At 43.8% G+C, this 22,101-nt stretch overlaps 1 protein-coding gene across 1 annotated transcript in view; it reads left to right on the top strand.

Annotated features, from left to right (window-relative positions):
- Positions 1 to 210: 210 nt before the first annotated feature.
- SDK1 (sidekick cell adhesion molecule 1) overlaps positions 211 to 22,101 on the top strand; it is a 526,124-nt gene continuing 504,233 nt past the window's right edge. The window contains 3 exon segments of the mRNA XM_049639338.1: positions 211 to 348; positions 11,292 to 11,398; positions 13,603 to 13,750. Coding sequence (XP_049495295.1) covers positions 305 to 348; positions 11,292 to 11,398; positions 13,603 to 13,750 — 299 coding nt within the window. The 5' untranslated portion in view covers positions 211 to 304.

Raw genomic sequence — 22,101 nt, 5'->3', positions numbered from 1 at the left:
GGGTATTACATGCTTCCAGGAGGTCAAGGATGATTGGCTACTTAATTGGGCCAAATAGCCATCATTTATACTTGTTAAAATTAGGTCTCTTTAAATAAGTGATTGATTAATTGGATGTATGCCATTTTCATGTGTATTTCATTCAATTTTTTTTCTTTCTCTCTCTTTTTTTTTTTTGAACATTTCAGATGATGTCGTGCCGTATTTTAAGACAGAGCCAGGCCTGCCGCAGATCCACCTGGAAGGCAACCGCCTTGTTCTCACTTGCCTCGCTGAAGGGAGCTGGCCTTTGGAGTTCAAGTGGATGCACAATGACAGTGAGCTCACCACCTACAGCAGCGAATATAAGTAATTGATTGCTTGAAAATAAGATTCCGTTTCAGGCTGATGTGTTTAGAGTATTTGCCTTTTGGGCCATAATAGCACAAGAGGTGAAAATATTTGATTGAATTTCTAATGCATTAGGATTAAAGGGATAGATTTAATTAGAATGTGATTTAATATTCTGATCGACATTGTATTTATACCTAGGAAGTGTATCATTATATTTGTAAAAGGAAGTCTGTTAGCGAAATTACCAGACTGAAAAAAGTTGTAGTTACAGAGGGATGCAAGTAACAGGTTTCGCGTGATAAATTTGCCCTCTTGTGGCAACGGCCCCACCCGCCAGTGTCGTTCGTATTCAACGAGCATGAATATTTAGACAGAGATCTTTAAATCAGGAGCTTCTGGAGCTCTGAGGCGTCAACAGAAAATTTACCTGGCTGACTTTCAGAGTCAGGACAGGGAGGATGGAAGTGTGGGGGAGGGGTGTGAGCACAGCATCTCATCCAGCAAGGATGTTCACTCGAGTCCTGTGTGCGGGTGCAGTGAGCCCAACACGGGGCAGAGAACAAGTAGTGAGTGGGGACGAGGATGAGATGCAGCCGCATAGGAGGTGTGGCTTCACCCAGCACCAGCGGCACCAGCTCTCGAGCCTCCGTGTCTCCTTGTGGTGCCAAGGTCTTTCAGGTTCGAATCTCAACTTGAGCTTCCGTTTCTGTGTGGGCTGGTTATACCAGATGCAACAGTTCTGAGGAGGATGGAGAACTAGTGACTTCCTAAAAAGTCCAAAAGGTCCCCAGATCAGCGCAATCAGCAATGTCATGCTCTTATTTAACTAAGAGAATTGGCTGTTCAGAGGTGTTTTAAATAGAGTAATGAGTTCTCAACGTGAGGCATAACCCATCACCCACTCTCTTGAAAAGTCAGAGGTTTGGGGCACCTGGCTTGCTCCGTCGGAATAGCATGTGACTCTTGATCGAGGGGTTGTGAGTTCAAGCCTCATGCTGGCTTTAGAGACTACTTAAATAAACTTAAAAAAATAAAAGAGGGGCACCTGGGTGTCTAAGTCCATTAAGAGTTCGATGCCTGATTTTGGCCCAGGTCATGATCTCATAGTAGATCGAGCCCTCCTCAGGCTCTGCTTTGACATCACAGAGCCTGCATGGGATTCTCTCTCTCCCCCTTTCCTCCTCCTCTCTTCCCCCCTCTCAAAATAAATAAGCTTAAAAAAATAAAAACTTACCTGCTATTTACCTTTTGGGATGAGCACTGGGTGTTGTACAGAAACCAATTTGACAATAAATTTCATATATTGAAAAATAATAAAATTGTAAGATTTCATATAAAAATCCACTCTCTGATCCCTGTTGATCAGTCAGAAGGCCTGGCCACTCAGCTCTGCCTCCGCAACCCTCCCCCCCCCCCCCCCCCCCCCCAGAAGCAGGTGCTGGCCAGTGCTCCCCTTCAGGAAGGGCACAGCCCTTCTGGCTCTCAGTGCTCTGGTCCCCACATCATCTGTATGATGCCACACTTGCTTTGCTCAGTTCTCTTCTTCCCCTGCCCTTTGTAGACATAAGAGTTTGTGACCACCTCTTTCATGATCAGGCCTGTACTGTCAGAGTATCTGCTGTTGTAGGAGCAATTTATCGTAATAGTTACGAGCATGTTGACATCAACAGACCCAGGTTTGAATCCCAGCTAACTACCAATTAGCATTAGCAGTGTGATCTCCTGCAAGCCACTTATCAGTTCCACTTTTAACGTCTGCAAAATGGGGCTGATCATATCTCATTTGTCGTGTTGTGAGCGTTAAAAGGCTCTAATGTAGGTAAAACAGTGTATGTTCTGGCCCACAAGCAATCTGCTAATAAATCCTAGGTGATACTGTATATCATCATAATGAGACGTTAGTTTACTTGGTTTGTTAGGAGGGGCATAAGAAAGAAAAAGACAAAAAGTAAGCTTAGAAATGAGAAGCATGTGTGAGTAATGGGCTTTAACAGCAGGTGCCTTGAATTCGGATACTTCTATTCAGTTTACTATGTGTGTGACTTTGGACAGGTTACCTAACCAGTTTGATCTTGCTTTTCTCATCTGTAAAATGGGTATAATAAAACCCAATTCAGAGGGTTCTCATAAAAATGAAATGACATAATGTTTTGTCTGCCCCTGGGAGAAAGGGATGAAGTCTCAGAAGAATCCAGATTGTTCTTCCATATAAAAAATAGTAATGTGGATGATCTATAATGATGGTGTTCAGATTGGGGTATGTGGTCATGGATAGTGTCAAAGGAATTGCTTTCTAGATGTTCAGTTTCCATATGTGTGTTTTCTGAGGTTGAGCTGACTGAGAACATGCCTTTTTGCAGACACCCGGGATTCTGCCCTTTTGTGCTGTTTCCCCCAGTTCGCCGAAGGAAGGCTCACTTTCCCCATCTGAGTCCTCCTGTGGAACTGCCTCTCAGGTGCAGGACGAGTGCCTAGGTCCAAATATTTGGCTTGAACAAAATGAGGGGCTCTTTTAAACAACCCCTGAAGAGCTACTTGGCCTCTAGTCTATACATATTCCTTTTAAGGAAAAGTAGGGCTCTAGAAATGGGATATTTTGACCATTCTTGGATTTTTTAAAAAAAAATTGGGACATGTTGTATATAGGTAGGCAGCAAGAGCTGTACCATTTTTTTGACACAACCCCGCCATTTCCATTCTCCAACTGTCCTCAGAGAATATATTGTGCCTCAAGGGACGTGTAGTGAGAGCAAAGGAAAGAGCGCGTGCAAGTTAGATCCCCACGGCTGAGGGCACCTTGTCTTCTCCGGGCAGCATGCTCACAGCGGCGCCCCGGGGTGTGTCCACTTACACATAGCAGAAGCAGAGTATTCCAGAGCTGTTGGAAAGAAGAAACAAGCTGTGAAATGCTCTTTAATGAAGCACACTGTGTCTGCATTTCACCCTCCTCTGTAATGAGGCTGAGGGCTCAGTGGCACATTTCAAGGAGGAGGAGGAAGAAAGTTCTGTTTACTTCCATCAGAACCATGTTGTATCGTGATGTACGAAGAACATGCATGACAGGAAAGTTAGGGCTTTGTATTTTCTCAAACACTTATTCAGAAGATACTTTCATTAACTTCTGCAAAAAAGATGATTTGAGATTCTAAATCCATATCCTTTTTCATTAATTTCCTGTGTTTTGATTGTTGCTATGCTTCAATCTCTTCTCTAGTTTATTTCCTTCTTCCGTGTACTCTTTAGATTTAAATGAACTGTATGCAAATATGTGGTCAGTACTTTCTCTTTGTTGTTAATTTGTATCCAATTTTATTTATTCTAATAGTAAATAACTTGCCATTTAATGAAATAAAAAGTAATTGAAAAAAAACCAACCACTATCCTCCCATTAAGAGACATATTTTCTAAGTTTTTAATGCTTAATAATTATATTTCAAAGTTTGTGATACATTTATGTTTTTTTGATAAACTATGTAATATAATAGTTGCCGTGACCCTATAATACAGAAGAATTTTTTTTAGCACTTAGAATGTTTTGATCAAAGGACATCCTTTTTAAATTGCCATTTGTATGTGTATTTTTATTTCAGAGAAGTATGATGGATAATCAAGAAGTATCTTTGAAGCATAACAATATATTACATTAGAATAAAATTCTTTGGGATAAATAGACCTACTAATTAAGTTCAAAGAGTAAAAAGGAGCAGTATGAAGGTTCCTATCTGTTAAAGAGTTCATTATTAAAGAAGGGATGATGTGTACTTCAAAATCATTATATTGTTTATATTCCATTGGATGCATGTAAAACAGCGGTGTAATAGTTTTATTCTAAAATGCTAAACCATACACCATGCCACTGTTATATGTGCAGCTGTTTAGACTTAGGATAAAACAGTTCTGTCCACTCGAAAATGTGCAAGGAGGTGGAGGTTTTTTTGGCGTTGCTCTTTGCACTAGACATTTTACCTGTTAATTTGACACTCCCTGGATAATCCTCAGGAAGGCAAAGCATTGTGGGTCACTGAGGCAGGATTGCAGGGGCAGCTCATTATACATGGACCATTACAATGGGGTAGATGCTTCCTTCCCATTTCCCTGGAAACTTAGTAGGAAGAGATGGGTGGTTCTAAAGCACCAACAATTTGGGAACAACGTGGTAAATTACATTCTGTTCACTGAGGGCTTCAGACACCAAGATGGGTTGTCAAGGATCCATAGTATTTTGTCCTCCCTTTTTTCAAGAAATAAACGCTGCCCAAAAAGCTCATGCTCTTTTTTCAAATTACTCTTTCATCTACTTCCTTCCAATAAGCACCTTCAGCTGTCATATGTTAACCTCCATTAGACATTCTAAGTCTCAAATTGAAAAACATGGCTACTTTATGAAAATGGTAGCAGTTTTTTCTCTGAAATTGAGTCCCTCTCCCCCCGCCTTTGATGTCAGTATGAAAATGCTAATCCTGTAAAGGAAAATAATATAAACTCAGCTTTTCCAGCTTTGACTGGAAATAGCATTTTCTTTGCTGCTTGTGTTACAAACTGCCCCCCAAATTTCAGTGAGCTGCAAATGTTATTCCCATGGATGCTTATATCCACATTCAGGCATAGGTGATCCTGTAGCCACAATTGTAATAGTTAGGTCATTAAACCAGGTTTGCATAGCTGTCAAAGGCAGATGGGTCTCTTTTTTTTTTTTTCCCCCAGGAAGTATTTATTCTCAATTACTTTCTACTTGGAGATAAAAAATTACATTCGAATACAGGTAGATAGATGTCTAAGCCAATAATTTCTTAGTGCTAGGCGTACTATTCATTTTATACCAGGAAGGATAATTGGATACTGTGAAGTGCTAAAAATCTTATATCTCCTTACGTGACCCGTCTCTGTGGTTCAGTTTCTGTGACAGTATAAACAATAGAAACTTGATGGATGATTCTTTTTTTTTTTTTATTCCAGTAAGAAAATAGGGGTGGTTAAGGACAAAGTAACTTTTTTCTTATGTCTTAAGAAGAAAAATTTCACAGTATCAACAAAAATTATTAAATACCTGGGAATAACCTTTATAAGAACCTACACGAAGAAAAGTGGAAAGCCTCACTGGGAGATATAAAAGAGAATCCTAGATAGGAAATCTGCACAATGTAAAACTAGACAAAGTATATGAAACAGTTGTATCCAAGACAGAAACCAGAAACAGAAACCAGAAACCAGAGACAGAAACCAAGCGAGCCCTCTGACTGGCCCAGCTTTTCTTCTGTGCCAGAATTTCCAGGCTGTGGTATGGGGGCGGGGGGCACTAATACCCGGAGGACTCCTGAGCTGAGGAGATTGGAGAATCCAGAGGGATCAAGGCCGAGTGCCCGAGAAAGGGAATCTAGAGGTCTACAGCGGTTCTGTGTTGAGTGTTTGGCAGAATATTTATCAGCACGTTTGGTGAGGAGACTCCCCAAGGCCAGGGAAAGGGCTGCCCAGAAGTGATGGCCGTACTTCCCATGCTCGCCACAGGGCTGGGTGGACGACCTGTTCTCACCAGCCATACCCCAAATTCTCATAATTTATGGGGTTATGGGATAGAGGATTCATAAGTATCTTGGGTCTGTAGTGGGAATTATTAGCCCTTGACCAAATGCAGTTCTGATCCTGCCTAAGATTTTATAAACAAGACCAGGAAGGATCAAACGACTTTCAAGTATCTTTGAAGCATCAGAGAGCAAAGCCCAAGGATGTTTATAGGAATACAAAAATATCTAGCACCAAACAGGGTAAAATCCACAATGTCTAGAATGGAATCAAAGATTATTAGGCATGTAAAGAGGAAGGAAGGCATGACCCTTAAGGAGGACAAAAATCAATCTATTAATCTATCGAGCCAAAGCTGGCACATATGTTAGAATTAGCGGAGAAAGGCACTGTTGAAACATCATAACTGTATTCCCTGTGATCAAAGCTAAATACATACAAGATGTTAAAAGGCCGAAATCAAACTCCTGAGGATGAAACCTGTGATATCTGAGATGAAAAACACACTGGATGGGAGAGTAGCAGAGTAGATGTTGCAGAAGAAAATGTTAGTAAACTTAAAGATACAGCAGTGGGATTATCCACAATGAAAGGCAGATACAAAAAAAAAAAAAAAAAAAAGGAATCAAACACAATGAAAAGAGCATTAGTGACTTACAGGACAACTTCCGAGAGTCCAATGTGAGTGTGTTTGGAATCCCAAAGGAGGCAGGAGTGGAAAAATTGAAGAAATCAGATGGCAGATGCTCTCCAGTTGATGAAACCTACAGACCCCCCAGTGCGGGAAGCTCCTCTGGTCCCTGTAGTGGTGTTACTGGCCAGTGCAATAAGGAAGAAAAGTACAAAAGAAATAGCATCTAGATTGTAAGACATAAAAATGTCTTTGATTGAAGGTCTTTATTTCTACATCGTCTATGTAGAAAATGTGACATTGTCTATAAACAAGCTGCTAAAGCTAGTAAGTGGGCTTAGCAGTGTTCCAAGACGTAAGATCAGTGTTCAGAAATCTTCAGACTCTGAGACAAAGCAGCTAATTAGGCTTCATTACTACACCATGGGAAAGACTCCTCTACATGTTTTTTGTTTTGTTTTGCTTTTGATCTGCTGTGTCCCCCAGTCACCAAGAGGAAAGGTCTGTTTAACTGAGAACTCTTCCGTTAGGTGACATGTGATGACCCACTGGTTTCTCCATCATCTCACTGAACTGAGTGCAACACCCATCCGCGTCTTTGCGCAAGGGCGTGGTGCCCCCAGCTGTCTGGTTTCAGTTTTCCCGTCTTGGTTTATAGTCACTCTTTTCTGCTGCTTAATTCTCCACTGGTCCTGTCCTCTTTGAACTGCCCAGCTCACAATAATCACAGTTATATTTTGGCTCAAATGAACTAGTCTTACACAGTTTGGCTCCGAGAAGTAGAATCCCTTATAGGCCCATGCTGCTTACAGCTCTGGGTCCTAAGATCTCCTCCTTAACGTGTTTCAGTCTGGGGTTTTCATTTCAGTATTTTGCTTGTGAAAGAAGCCAGCTATAGACTCATTCCACTTGTGATTATTATTTTTTAATGTCACATAGGAAATTTATAAAAAATAGAATTGAAAGCCTAATTATTTATCATCTCCTCTCACAAAAGAAGAATGAAAGTAATCCCAAGAAAGGTATAAGTGGCTTACAGTTTTTTTTTTTTTTTCATAACCTTTTTTTCCCACTTTGAATAAGATTGGGCTTTGGGCCAAGATAGGAAAGTTTATTATAGAACTTGGTTGTTTATTTTCATGCAAAATAGATATTTTTATACCAGCATAAAAAAATTAAATTGTGGGGGATAGTCTTATCTGAAGTGGCCTGAAATGAATGTAGACCCCCCATTCAAAGAAAAGAGCCTCATATCTAGTTTTTTTTTTTTTTTTAAATGTTTGTTTATTTTTGAGAGAGAGAAAGAGTGTGAGCAGGGGCAGGGCAGAGAGAGAGGGAGACACAGAATCCGAAGCAGGCTCCAGTCTCTGAGTTGACGGCACAGAGCCTGGTGTGGGGCTCGAACTCGCAAACTGTGAGATCATGACCTGAACCAAAGTCCAATGCTTAACTGACTGAGCTATGCCAGTGCCCTGTGCCTTAGATCTAGTTTTAATGGGCATGAGAGTTCTGTTTTGTGAAGTGAATTATGTCACCTGACTTCAGAGGGAGAAGCACGGATGTGCCTTCGCTATTCTGAACCACGGTGGGACTGTTAGACCTGTGTCCTTAGAGTAGCTCGCTGTTGTTGGAAGAACCTCTCAACAGTAAGTAGCCAGTCTACAACCAGGCAGCATTTTGTCAGACACTTGCTAAGCTTTTAGCGCTGCACATTCAGGAAAACTCAGAACAGGTTTATTTGTCCCAGTTTTGGGGGGATTGTTTATCGCCTAATGGTTCTTAGTGGTTTGCCAGGAAGCCATGAGTTCTAAAAGAGAGGATTCCAAGAGGCATTATTTAGGGTTTTCTGTGGCCACGGTGAGTGCTTGGTAACGTGAAAAGATTTTCCAGCCACGGTTATTTTGGCTGTGCTCTGGAGGGTAGGCCTTGGGGGGTTCTAGGACGAACCACAGGGGCAAACTCTCTCTGATGGAAATGGAAAGGGAAGTTGTTGCCTGGACGCCGGGTTGGTCCCCGAACCACCGGCAGACTGAAGGAGCCTTCAGAGCCAAATCGGCCCAGGAGCCGTTCCCCCCGGGGCTCCTGCCGCTGCTCCCACTGGGCCCGGGATACCGTTGTTTGAGCCTCTGCCCCGACTGGCACTGGACACCGCGCTGTGCCCCTGGTCCAGGGCTCTGCTGAGCACCAGCACCGATGCCGTCCGACCGCTTCTCCGTTAGCCCCACTCCTCAGCCTCAGGTCTAAAAACCCAGAGTACGTGTGTCCAGGGGTCTGCCTCCACTGAGACCCACAGAGTGGAAAATTCTCCAAACACAGGACAGTGCTCTAGATCCTAGGCAGCCCAAACCAGGTCACACGTTCACTCCAGGCAGGGCTAGTCAGGCCGTTGTTTACGGGTCGAAATGGAGCTCAGGTTGCTTATTAGAGAAACCCTGAGGTGGTTCATGTGGCCCATCCTGAGAAGCAGTTCAGAACTGAGGTATTCTCCTACTTGAGCAGAAATGGACGTTTAAACCCTTGGTTTTATTGTGATTTTGTGCTTGATTTTCTTTAATTTGCTCTTCCTGATAACGAACTGGCCCTGGAAAATGTTCTGTTAGTCTAGTAGAAACTCTGCCTTTATCCAGTGAATACAAACATTCCCTGCTGTGTTTATTTGAAATAGGAGCAGGCATTTTCTATATTTTGGTGGCATATGGTGCTAAGATTTTATCATACTTTCTTCTAAAGAGCCAGGAAACTTTCTCTGCTTAAAAATGTGTGTTTATAAACAATGGGCTTGCAGTGAATATTCCCATCTGTTAGGTGAACATAATTTGTGTAGGAATTCCTGTAATAGGTGGAGTACTTTGCAACTTTTTTGTATATTTTTTCCCTGGCGAGACATGAGACTAAAGAGTTGGTACGGAACAGCATATGCCTAATACTCAATTTTGTATCTGCTCCTCCCTGTGGTTTGAAAACACTGCTATTTTCGTGCATTAGTACATACGATTACTGTAGAAATTCATAAGAATTTAAAATCTATTTAGGACCCCACAAGAGACAGAAAATGGAATGGATAACAATTATATAATCGCGGACACGTTGCAGAGGTGACACTGTGCGTGTGGTTTTTTTCAAACACGTGCTCCCGTGACTCATGTTATTTCATTTCAAAACACCCATGTTGGCTTTGTGTCAACTTAATCTCAAAACCCCTCCTTATTATAATCACAGTTATGTAACCATCAAAGCTGCTCATCCTTCCAGTCTTGACTTGTCATTTAAATAAATGGTGTTGACTCTTTGTGTTCAGTTTGATCTTACTCTGATTATCCACACTAATTAATTTTGTGTTTGAGATGAGCCATTCCTCAGAATAGAATAAAATTTTGAAGATTAAAACTCAGCGATATTTTTTCATAAAAGATTTTATTAATCTTGTCATGGGACTGTCAAGATGGTTATCAGAGGGAAAACATACTTTGATTAATATTTGCTTAGTGCTGAATTACCTATATTGTCCAAGTGTTTTATTCACTTAAAAATTAGGCCTTTAAGTTCCTTTTTCAGGTTGACTAATTGGACATACTTGAATAAAAAGTTGAGCAATCAGTTGAATATAAAAGTGATTTCAAGCTATGCTTAGGAACTGAGCCAAGAAAGCCTACCATACGTGGTGCTTTTTACCTGAGTTTTAAAAGTTTCTGGTTATCCTTTGTTAGGAGAAGTAGTTTTAAATTGATGATAATTATGTACGGAACCTCTCTGTAATGAGGATAGCATCACTCAGTTTTCTCTTTTTCGGAAGATAGGCTACCTTTAGACTGGGTTTTAGCTCTCTGTTTTCTTTTTTGTAGTACGCACCTTCCCATGTGTAAGAAGTAGCCAGGACTCAGCCTCATTCTTGGTTTGTTTGTAAACATGGCCTAGAAACCAGTTAGTGTACTCTCTCAGGTATTGTGAAAGGTTGGGGCTCCAGAGCTATAAAACCCACTTCAAGTGGTCCTTGGTTATGAATCTTATTTGCTTATGGATTTCAAAACATCCTAAGTTATAAAACTAGCCATAAACCTAAAGCAGGGCTTTTATGGAAACTGTATCTTCTAAGTACATTTTTTTTCTACTATGAAATGTTACTGAAGTTTTTAGAAAGACTTTGATTTGAAGGATGACGATTGCTTACAGCCACAACAATGGAAAATACAAGTGAAACCACCTTTCAGTTATCCAAAATGTTTTTAAAGTTAATGTCAGACCGTGTGTGGGGAAGTGGGCAAGGGAAGTGTGTGAATTATGTTGGGGGGGTTGTCTGCAACACTGAGTGTCCCTGCTCTCTGCCTTGATGACACCCGTGTCTCATCCTGAAAGTGTTGCTTGAATTTTTATATAGAGTGACACAATACATTATATAAAGATGGTTTCCAGTTCTAGAAATAACTTTTAGAAATTCCGATAGAATTATAACACTTTTTGTTGAAAGGTCTAGTTTACATGTAATGACCTTCAGCTGTTTCACATTTGTCATGTGTTCAGCTAGTTGTGCGTGATAAGTACTCCATGCATGGCATCGTGCTGGGTGCCAGGGCACAGTCATGAGCCGGGCAGGTCTAGAGGCTGGTTGCTTGTGCCAGTGACCGCCTAGCTGGGGAGACAGACATCGATTATGTAGTGTCACAAGTAAGTTGCATTTGGGGTCAGCGTGTTGGCCACGGAAGGATTGCATAGACGGTTCACCAAAAATGCTTGTTGAACACTTGCAACATGTGGTGCCAGAACTGCTCTAGACACAGAACCGTTAATACTTCTTTTTGGTGTTTGGCAGGTACATTATCCCGTCCTTACAGAGGCTTGACGCTGGGTTTTACCGCTGTGTGGTGCGAAACAGGATGGGAGCTCTCTTGCAGAGAAGATCAGAAGTTCAAGTCGCATGTATGTGTGCATTGGAAAAGTCTCCATGTGATGAAATCACAGAAACAAAGTGTCTGTGGGGAATGCCGATCACAATCACTGTTACCTGTTGTGCGAATTGAGACTGTGTCTCAGATTCTCTTGGGGATAGGGTCATTGCTAAAATTTGTTGGGAGACAAGTAGCCAGTGTAGCTGGCCCAGTGATGGTGATGGGGCTAATGAGGCAAATAGCCCTTGTGTAAAATTCACCCTTCAGGGGCTCTGTCAGGCACTGTGGAGGACAAAAAGACATAAAAAATGAACAGGATGCCTTCTCTTTTATGAATTAGCTGCTCGTGGCTTTTATTATCATTGTTATGTTCAGATTCAAATGTTTTTCAAATAAAAAATTAAACCCAATTAGGTAAAATTTCTTCAGTTCATAATCAGTTCTTTCCAGCAATTTGTTTAGAAATCCTTTAGCTCCACGATAAAAAGTACATGGATAGTAATATCCTAGACGGTATTACTGTCTAGGTATCACTGTTGGGGACCTGATGCATCCTCTGTGGGCAAGACTCATTTTAGAGAATGCGGCTTCTGAAAGTAACTGAAGGGAGAATGCAGGGAGTTTGCACGTCGTTAGCAGGAATTGGAGAGACAAGCTGGTCTGCACAAAGCACTTAATACTTTCCTAGTCCAAAACCTGGCAAGGTAGGGTCCTTCTAAAACGGCCTGTCAGCTTTATTACATTTTGAATTTACTACCGAAATGTCTCTTCATTTAAAAGAAAGCAGAAAGTGTTATGCTACTTTAAATTATATATTAATACGTTGTAACGGATTTGAGAGACCTCGAGAGATCCTAAACTGGGCTGTGCCAACCAAAAAAGACAGTATTTTCTCTTTGTTATTTTGACCGCAGGTAAGGCCTATAGTTTTCAGTGTCACTGTGTCAAAGAAAACAATTTCTAGTTACTCGTCTGTCTCTACACGTTTAGTTATGTTTTTAATTACTAGGAAGGCTTAACTTTTCTGAATTGTGGTGAAGTCACTCAGCTAAATCTTACTGCAGGATAATTTGGAACTTGTATTCAATTGAATAATTGAAAACATAATTAATAAATATGAATTTCAGTTCAATACCCCAAACATATTTGAATAAGTTAACAGCTTGGAATTTATGGTAATGTATTAAATTCTATTGAATAAAATTAAATTTTGGACTTTTTCTTGGTTAATTATTTATATCCTTGTTTCTAGAAATTTATCTTTGGCTCTTAGACTTTTTCTCTTTTCTTCTTTTTGTTAACGAGCTTCACTTTAAAAATAACTGTGACTGTTCACCTCATCTGTTTCATCTCCTAGAATATTAAATGCTATTTATTACATAGGAAATAATTTCCTCTGAATAAAAATTCCATTGATAATATAGATTTGCTATGGACTATTCCAAATTAAATACATTGAGACAAAAAGACAGCATATAAGTCAAATCTGTGTGTATACACATGTATCTGTCTCGAATCCTAACATAGACATTTTTCAAAAGTTTCAAATGTTACTAATTTAAAAATTGGTGTCCTCTGCCCACATTCTAATGACTTCGTTTTTTCCTGTGACCCCATTTCTTAAAAATGTTAAGCAGTAGCACAAAAGGCTGCAACAGAGCCTACCTGTCCCTAATTAAGTCAACAGTATGGGGTTTGGAGAACCCTGTGAAAACAAGTTTGTGGTTAAAAAAAAAAAATCTCTCTTCCAAAAGATCTGTTAGGGAGACAGCACCCCAGCAACGGGAAAGAAGGAGAAAGTGAACCGGGCAGTGGTGGCTGCCTGGGTGGAACTAGCTTGAGAAACTGGGGAGTCGGCGGATAGCTAAGGGCGACTCTACGGTCTCTGTGGCGGTAGGATGCTTCTCCATAGTTTATTCCAGAATTCAAATCAGTTGCAAACATTTCATCGCGTTGTTGCAGCGACAGAGACCACGAAGTTCTGCTGATGAATGCATTTTGTGGGCACCTTGGAGGCCCGTGGCTTTGCCTCCCGCTTCACTTCCCCACCAGATCTGCCCTCGTCAGCACTGACGCTCAGTCTCTTCTTGTCTTATGGTTTAATTAAAGCACCGGTGGTGACTTTGCTGTAATACATAGTTATTTCCATCTTGGACCCTCCACCCCCCCCCCCCCCCCCCCACACACACACAAAGTAGTTTTCTAGAACTCAAAGGGTCTGATTTTTCTCTGCAGATATGGGAAATTTCATGGATACGGACCAGAGGAAAACGGTTTCTCAAGGACACGCAGCAGTTCTCGACTTCCTGCCCATCAGCAGCTGCCCCAGGCCACAGGTGACGTGGTTTAGAGAAGGGCACAAGATCGTTCCCAGCAGCAGAATGTAAGTTGCTCCAACTTTAAAATACAACTCCTCGCGCTTGTTGGCACCATTTATGTATCATTTAATGAAGTTCACTGTATCGATTAAGCCCTGAGAGGAATGATGTGGCCTCGTAGTCCTTCCCCAGGCCGTGGTGAGTGGCTCTTCGAGGACCTGGCGGGGAAACGTGTCAGCAGTTTGAGGAAATCGTCATCCCGTAAAGTTAGTCTGCGGAGTGCCGCCCACCCTGAGTAAAGCATCCTTACTTGGTCATCGTGGTCCATTTTTCCCTTTCTGGATGCGCTCTGTAAGATATTGTCATCCCTGAGTTGTTTAGCTCCAAGTGCTAATTTAATGAGTGTCGGTATTTACTTAGAGAGCTGTGGGGGTTTTTTCCCTCTTTTTACTGAACCGTGTTCGATACCACTTTCTCTGACGATAAAACAGTAATTACTGCTTATTTCTCTTTATCCTTTTATCCTGCCGTGACAGTTTTATTTCCCTTCGTCTAATTAGTGGTTCGGCATCTATTGCAGAATACTGCTTTGTGATTAGTTAAGCATTATTTCAAGGTGTTCCTGCCTATCCCGCATTCAAGGTATTTATCTAATGCCAAACAGATTTTCTTCATTTAGAGCTTTAAGTGATTAAAAGAGAACATTTCATATATATTTCATAAGTGGGCATTTTGCAATACAATTTAAAGTTAATATACCAAATATAAACACTGCAGGGATGAGCATTTCTGAAAGAATCCTGAAATGCTATAAGCTTGGGCTAAAAGTCAAGTACTTACACCATCAGATGGTTGCACTCATACAAAGATTCATGAGAAGAAAATGCTTTTGTTTTATTCTGTTCTTTCCAAAAAGGATATATGTGTGTGTGTGTGTGTGTGTGTATACACATACATATAAAACACAGTTTGCTGAGTAGGTTTTAAATGTAACTCTGAAAGTCACTGTGGGGTGTAGACTTTCTTTCTCCCCTGCCTGCCCATCCACGGGATCCCTTCTCTAGGCCAGCCGTCATGCTCTCCCAGCCGGGCATCTGAACCTGCTTGACCTTAGGCCATTCTGAATCCCATTTAACAAATGTTTCTACTCTTGTTATTGGAAACAGGAAGACTGTTGAAATGTATAAATACAACATTTAAAAATGTTAATGGGGCATCTGGGTGGTCAGTCAGTTAAGCATCAGACTCTTGATCTCAGCTCAGGTCTTGATGTCACAGTTCCTGAGTTCAAGCCCCTCATCCGTCTCTGTGCTGACAGTTGGGAGCCTGCTTTGGATTCTGTTCTCCCTTTCTCTCTCCCCCTTACCCACTCAAGCTCTGTCTCTGTCTTTCTGTCTCTCTCTCAAAAATAAATGAACATTAAACAAATTTTTTTAAATAAAAAAAAAGTTAGTAAAAATTCTAATTACCTTAGAAAATGGGAACCTGCTTTCCTTTTTCCTTATTTTGGTAAGAGTTGCTTGTGTGTCCAACTTTATATTGCTTCCATTGATAGCAAATGCCTCTTCAGGTCGGTGAAACGAAGAACAGGGATCAATTTTTCATTCTTTTAGAAACCTGTTAGGTTGAACACAAGGCAGCTGAGATGGACTCTGGCAAAATATTCTGGAGAGTTCTAGCATTGAGCCCAGCATGGCTGGGCCAGTTTGGGAAGAATGCTGGGGAAGAGGAGGTGTGAGGGAGGATGAGGGGATCAAATTAAGCTTCTCCAACACTGGAGCTTCCCTTCATGTCCATGGGGGCACGGCCCACGGTGGTCGCCGTCTGGCAATTCGTTTTTGACTTGTGGTCTAGGTGTCGGCATCTATTCGAGAAGTATGAAAGGAGATAGAATGAAATAACAAGTCTTAAGTTGATAAGCTTTTCTTGTTTTACTTGCAGATTCTTGCCCAAGACTCTTGAATTCCTGGTGAGCTAATGATATAAAGATGCTAAGTAGGTTTTAACTTGGTGTCACATCAAACAAATGATCTGCGAAGCTATTGATGAATCTCCAATGTCAGTAGAATAATATGCCGGTGATCCCTTTTTTAGGAGATGAGATGAGATGAGGCTGATTAGGGGTATTTACACATTTGTAAGGCCCTTCAAGTTTCATATTTTCCACCTCATCATCACCCCCGTATTTATTAAGTACCTGCTGTGCAGGACATCATAAATCAGCATGTGTGTGGTTTTCTCTGCGAGTTTATACATCATTCAGAGATAGAAAGTTCGGCTTTGCATGGCAGTTGGAAGGGCATTTCTGCAGGGCCCCTGTCTGGATGGTTGGCAGACAAAAGTCAGATGGCGTTAGATCTGTTCTGCACCACCAAAGGTGTCATTTAAAAACAAATGTTTGGCTCAAAGCGTTTCACTCATGTTGAAACAGGTCAAGCTTCTGTACCTGCTGTAACCTGATTATCTGTGGTCCGTTCCACCACATGGGTTTGGGGAGGGGGAGGGGGAGGGGAAGGTGGTCCCTGGCCACAGGGAGGAGGAGCCTGGTCTCGCCAACCCCACCCCCTTATTGTTAACATTACCGCGGGATCTTCAAAATGTGAGCTTTCGGCTTACAGTTTAATTTCTTTCGCTTTCAAGGGAAACAACAATTGTAACAATAATTCCTGACTTGAAAAGTTTGTTGGATGGCCTAGTAACAATTTTAACAGCGGCCGTTAATTATTGGATACCTCCTCGAAACACGTCTTCCCTGATCCTCACCATTGCCTTCAGCTGTGCTTGGAGCTCTAGGACTGCAGACGGGATGCTCGATGGCCCTCCCAAGGGCACACAGCTGACCGGTGGCCCTCTGGCTTCCGCGCCAGGCCTGTCTGCATCAGGCTGATCCTTCTTTTCACTTTGTCTTGCCAAACCCTCTTCGAGTCTTTGATGTATTTTTTGCATATGCTACTTTTGTTCCTACTTCTCCCTTTTAGGACGTCAGCCTTCGGTGTGAAACACTATAGGTCGACGTGAGCCACAGGCCCACACAAACTCTCGTGCCCACGTAGCCCTGAGCGTGCCTGTGAGGGTGTTATTTGTATGTATTCCCTTGTGTTGGGGCTGTAAGTCGCCGACTTGAGAAATTTTTGACAAAAGAGAAGGCAAACATGGTTTTCCAATTAAGGCACGGGCTTTACCACATTCCGAGGCCTAGCGGGGGATGGGGTGGAAATGAGGCCTGTGTAGCACTGGGTGAGGGGCAGCGGGAGACGGAGGGCCGTTGCCGTGTGCCGAGCCCAGCACCCTGTCACCAGCACCCTCTCTGCTCCTGCACCGCATACTTGTTGAGTGAGGAGGCTTCTGTCGTGTGGCAAAAGGAGCGGCAAAACTTCATCACCATCCCGGAAAAGGAGCTGAAGTGAGTGTCCTGGAGGTGGATGTGGGCTGCTTCGCATCCACAGGAGAATGAGGCCAAATGAAAAACTCACACAGTTCCGATGGCAGTTTGGGCTTTTTCTCCCGATTCGTTCACCGAATACGTCCTGAGGACATACTGCCTGCCAGGCACCGTTCCAGGCACCGACTGTGCCACAGGAAACCAAAGAAAGGCCCTGTCCTCAGGGAGCCCGTCTCCAAGTGGAAGGAGACGTGATAGGCCAGCTGGTGATAACAGAGAGGAGAAAATAAAGCCGAGCATGCAGTGGGGAGAGGGGGGTCCGGTGGGTTGCTGTTGTAGATGTGCGTTCAGAGAAGCCCTCTCTGATAATAACCGGAGACCTTTGAGCGGAGACCGGAAGGAGTCAGGGAGGAGGCCTGGGAGTAAATCAGGGAGAGGAGCAGGTGAGGGAGCAGAATGGCCGGTGCCTTGGAGGCATGGCCCGGGTGGGCTGAGGGAGAGGGCTGGAGGTGAGCTTTCGGAAGTGGCTGAGCCTGAGTCCTAGAAACAGTTGTCTTAGCCAGAGTGAGGACCTTGGCGTTTGCTCTGAGGAGCTGAGCGGAGCAGCCATGCGCTCTTCCTTGTGACCCTTCTGTTAGGAATTATGTTCAGAATAGGGCAGCTCTGGGGCAGCAGAATCAGAGACCAGGAGGCCCGTTAGGGGTTTGCTGCAATGGTTGAGGTGGCTCAGATCGAGTGGTGTGGTAAGTGTCAGATGCTGGTCTCTTCTGAACGTAGAATTGATAGGATCTATGCTGGATTGGACGTGAGGTCTGGGAGGAGGAGGGACGCCGTGGAAAATCTAAGACTTCTGGCCCGAGCAGCCGATGGGATGGAGTTACCGTTTCCTGAACTGGAGAGATGATTGGGGGCAAAACAAGTTTTGTGTATGTTGGGGGGAGGTTGGTGGTGGCGTCTGACATTTGTTTTGTATGCGTTTGAGGTGCACAGTAGACGGTCAGGAGGATGCACTCATGAGATGGTTGGATGTATCAGACTCAAGGTCAGCAAAGAAGCAGAGGCTCTGCGTTCATGACATTTAAAGCTCTCTGCAGCTCTGTGTGACACACACAAGCCAGTGAGCGAAACCCAGAGGGTTCCCTCGTATCTCTGAAATGCTTGTGGCCGCAGGTCACAGGGGATGACTCTGGCTGAGCTAAAAGACCGTGCATTGGAGTGTCAGAGCCAAGCCAGGAGAAGGAGCGGACGGGGTGGCACCGGGATGTTGCCCAGGATCAGGGAGTGAGTCGGCACCTGATTGGCTTCCCAAGGATGTGAGGTCCTATCCTGGAGCTTGCGACCGTGTCAGGTAACACAGCAGAGGGGCAGTGGAGCTGCAGAAGCAAGAGGGCACTCGCAAGTGGGGGGTGGGACAAAGAAGAAAAGGCGAAGTCTCATGACTGGCGCACCTGGGTTCAGCGCCAGTGCCCACTGACATGGCACGGGCCGGCCGCCAGCAGCGTTCTCGCGTCTCACCTTCAGCCGTGAGCTGGTGAGAGTCACGACCCCGTGTGGCATGTGTCCACCGTCTCCTCCAGCAGTGTCAGCCTCCCCTGGGTGCTGGCTGGCTAAGCCCTCCTTGTTCTGAGAACTGGGTCTGACCCCGCAGATACGCACTGCTGGAATGTCTGGGTGAATGAGGAAGTGTGAAGGAAAGTCATGTGATATCTGCAAACTTCCTCACCAAAAGCCGGGGGCGGGGGGGGGGGGGGCGGAGCATAGCAAACCTGGAGCAAAATGTTATTGATGAAGGGGTATAAACATATTTCGAAAGGCAAAAATACTTTGAAAGAATTGAGAGTAAGTTATACTCAGAATTTTGAAGAGGCAATTACAGGTTTTATTTATCTGAGAGGCTGCAAAAAAAAAAATGCATGTTTATTTTTCTGATTTACTGAATCCACACAGTTAGTTTGGTATCTCTGCATGTCAAAGATGAGTATAGCCTTGTCTTATAAATACAGTCTAATTTGATAATAAAATTGTCCTGTGTTGTTTGGGTTTTGATATATGTCCTTCGTTTCCTTTTATTTCTCACAACGCGAAGTGTGAATGCCGATGTCGTGCAGTATTTCTCTTACCTCCAGGAGGTGATTTACGTCGGCAGTTATCAGATTAGGACGCAGAAACTTGTTCTGTGCGGTGCCATTCTTCTGCCTAATTGCGGGCCCTCGTGCTCGGATTGCGTGTTGAAGCCTACCCGACGGGAATGCGGAAACACGGCGTGCTCGCAAGTGTTTTGCAGGGAACGCGAAGCTCACAGGTTCAATATTTCAACCTCCGGTCAGTTTCGCGGGACGGGACGCCTTGGCAGCAGTGATCTGAATTGTGAAGTACGGGCAGTAAACGGCATCCCGGGCGATGGGGAGACAGCCTGCCTCGTAACTGTCCGTGCTCACACGCTTGAACGTCCATTAACTTACTACCATTTCATTTCAATCGCGTCAAGAAAGATTTGTTTAAATTAGCACTTGCGGTGCAAGTCCCAACTTAATGCTTGAATGAAGTAGATCTGGTTGTAAAAATATTTTTATAGTTAACGGGGCTTTCAGAATAATATGCCTTTAAAAATGTTATATTTTATGAGCATTCTGTGAATGTTTATAGAGTATGTCTATACGTGTGAATTGAGCCATATTTGGTGTTAGTGAAAAAGACCAGGAGATGTGGGCTCCAGACCTGCTTCCACCATTAATTCTGACCTTGGGCAGATAACGTACTCTGGTTTGCTTCCATTTTCTCAGGTCAGAATGAGGAAGGTGTGCTCGATGACCACTGAGGTCCTTTCTGGCACTCACGTTCAAGCGATGCTCACGGAAGGAAGGGCAGGGCCGGCTCTGCCTCTCCCGCCGTCTCCCTTCACACCTCCAGCACATGCTTATCGAGTGCTAATTTCACACTGGCACTGTACTAGCTGCCAGGGGTCGAAAGGGGGGTGAGGCACCGAAGGGCCTGCCATCGGTGAGCTGTGGCCTCACGTGGAAACAGGTTAATAAACGGGACACTTTCGCCGTGACGTAGTGCAGGAGAGAGTGACGTAGAGCGATAGGCACAGATTGCCAGCACACAGGTCGAGGAATTTAACAAATATGTGACAGATGCCAGGCACTGCCCGGTCACGTTCCCGGGACACTTCGCACTCCTGTGCCCCCCAGCCCTGCCCACGGATCTAATTTTTATTGCCACAGGATCGTTTTTCTATTCTAGAATTTCTTGTAAAATGCGACCATAGAATATGCAATCTTTTGTGTCTTGCTTCTTTCAGCATTCATTCTCAAGGTGATAGTAACAACAATTATTAACATTTTTGAGTGCTGGGCGCTATTTTAAGTGTTTTCCATGTAATCACGTAATGATTCAGGAGATCCTCGCAGCAGCCGAGTGAACCATCCTGTTACTATCCCTGCTTACTGATGGGGGCTGAGGTGGACAGAGGCCAGCGGCCGGTCGTGTCAGAGCCCACGCTGTCCCCCCTGTGCTCACTGCTTTCTCAGCCTCTATTGGGAGAGTGAGGAGCCAGGAATATTCTTGGGAGCGATTACTTGTCTAACCAGGAAAGAGCTTGTATTTGCCAAGCTGAAGGGACTGTCATGTGGTCAGGGAGGAGGAAAGGGGGCAGGGAGAGTGCAAAGGGAAGAGACTGGATGGGACATGGGACCTGGAGTCACCAGGGTCTGGGAAAGAACCTGGATTTATTCCACACGGAGTAGGAAGTCTTTGCAGGAGTTGGTGCTTTTTTGGAAAATGTTTTGAAATTGCGGTAAAATGCATGTAACATATAATTTACCGTCTTAACTGTGTTTCTGAGTACAGGTCGGTGACGTTAAGTACGTTCCCAGTGCTGTGCAGCTGTCCCCACCATCCTCGTCCAGAACCATTTCTTCTTCCCATGCTGCAACTCTGTCCCTGTTAAGCAGTAACTCCCTGCTGTGCCCACCCCTGGCACCCCTGGCACCCGTCCCTCTACTTTCTGTCTCTGATTTTGACTCTTCCAGGTCCCTCTGTAACTGCAATCATACAGTATTTGTCTTTTCCCCCACTTTTAAATCAACTTAGTATGTTGAGTTGATTGTGTATTCACACGGAGTTGCAAGAAAGAACACAGGGTCCCTTTAGCCGGTCTCCCCAAATGGTGCTCTCTTGCCATCCTGTCACACAGTTTCACAACCAGGTTATTGACATTGATACAGTCAAAACACAGCACATTCCCATCACCAAAGCGTCCCTTCTGTGTCCTGTTCGTAGCCACACCGCTTCGCTCCAGCCCTCACACCCACCCCAGACCTTGGAAATCACTGATCTGGTCTCCGTTTCTCTAGTTCTGTCACTTAGAGAATGTCGTGCCAATGGAATCCTGCAGCCTGTCTTCGGGTTGGCTTTCTTCACTCACTGTGACCCTCCGATTCGGTCCGCTCATCGCCTGTGTGGGTGTTCGGCCCCGTCTCGTGTGGTGGTCCAGGTGCCACCGCCTGCACCACCGCTCACCTGCCGGAGGTCAGCTGCGTGGTAGCCACTTTTCCTCCATTGTGAGTAAAGCTGCTGTAAACGTGTGTGTACAGGTTTTCGTGTAAACACAGTCTTTGCTTTTCTGGGATAAACGCCCAGGAAAGCAGTGGCTCGGCTATGTGGTAGCTGGATGTTTAGTGTCGGTAAGACGATGCCAAACTGCTTTCTGGAGCGGTTGTACTCTTTCCGATTCCTCCCAGCAGCGTGTGAGTGATCTAGTCTCAGCCTCCTCACTAGCATTCACTGGTGTCACTGTTTTTTACTTTAGCCACCCTGATAGGTGTGCAGTTATAACTCGCTGTGTTTTTAGTTTGCATTCCCTAGTGGCTAATGATGTTGAATATCTTTTAATGTGTGGATTTTAAAAAGAACCAAATAGGAAAAAACTGCATTTCTCGAAGGGAAAAATACAATCATTTATTTAAAAAGTCCACTGAAGGGCACCCAGGTGGTTCATTCGGTTAAGTGTCCGACTCTTGGTTTCACCTC

This window comes from Panthera uncia, chromosome E3 (assembly GCF_023721935.1).
Source record: "Panthera uncia isolate 11264 chromosome E3, Puncia_PCG_1.0, whole genome shotgun sequence".
Taxonomy (NCBI): domain Eukaryota; kingdom Metazoa; phylum Chordata; class Mammalia; order Carnivora; family Felidae; genus Panthera; species Panthera uncia.
Note: the sequence above shows the minus strand (reverse complement) of the source record. Positions and strands in the feature narration are given on the sequence as shown.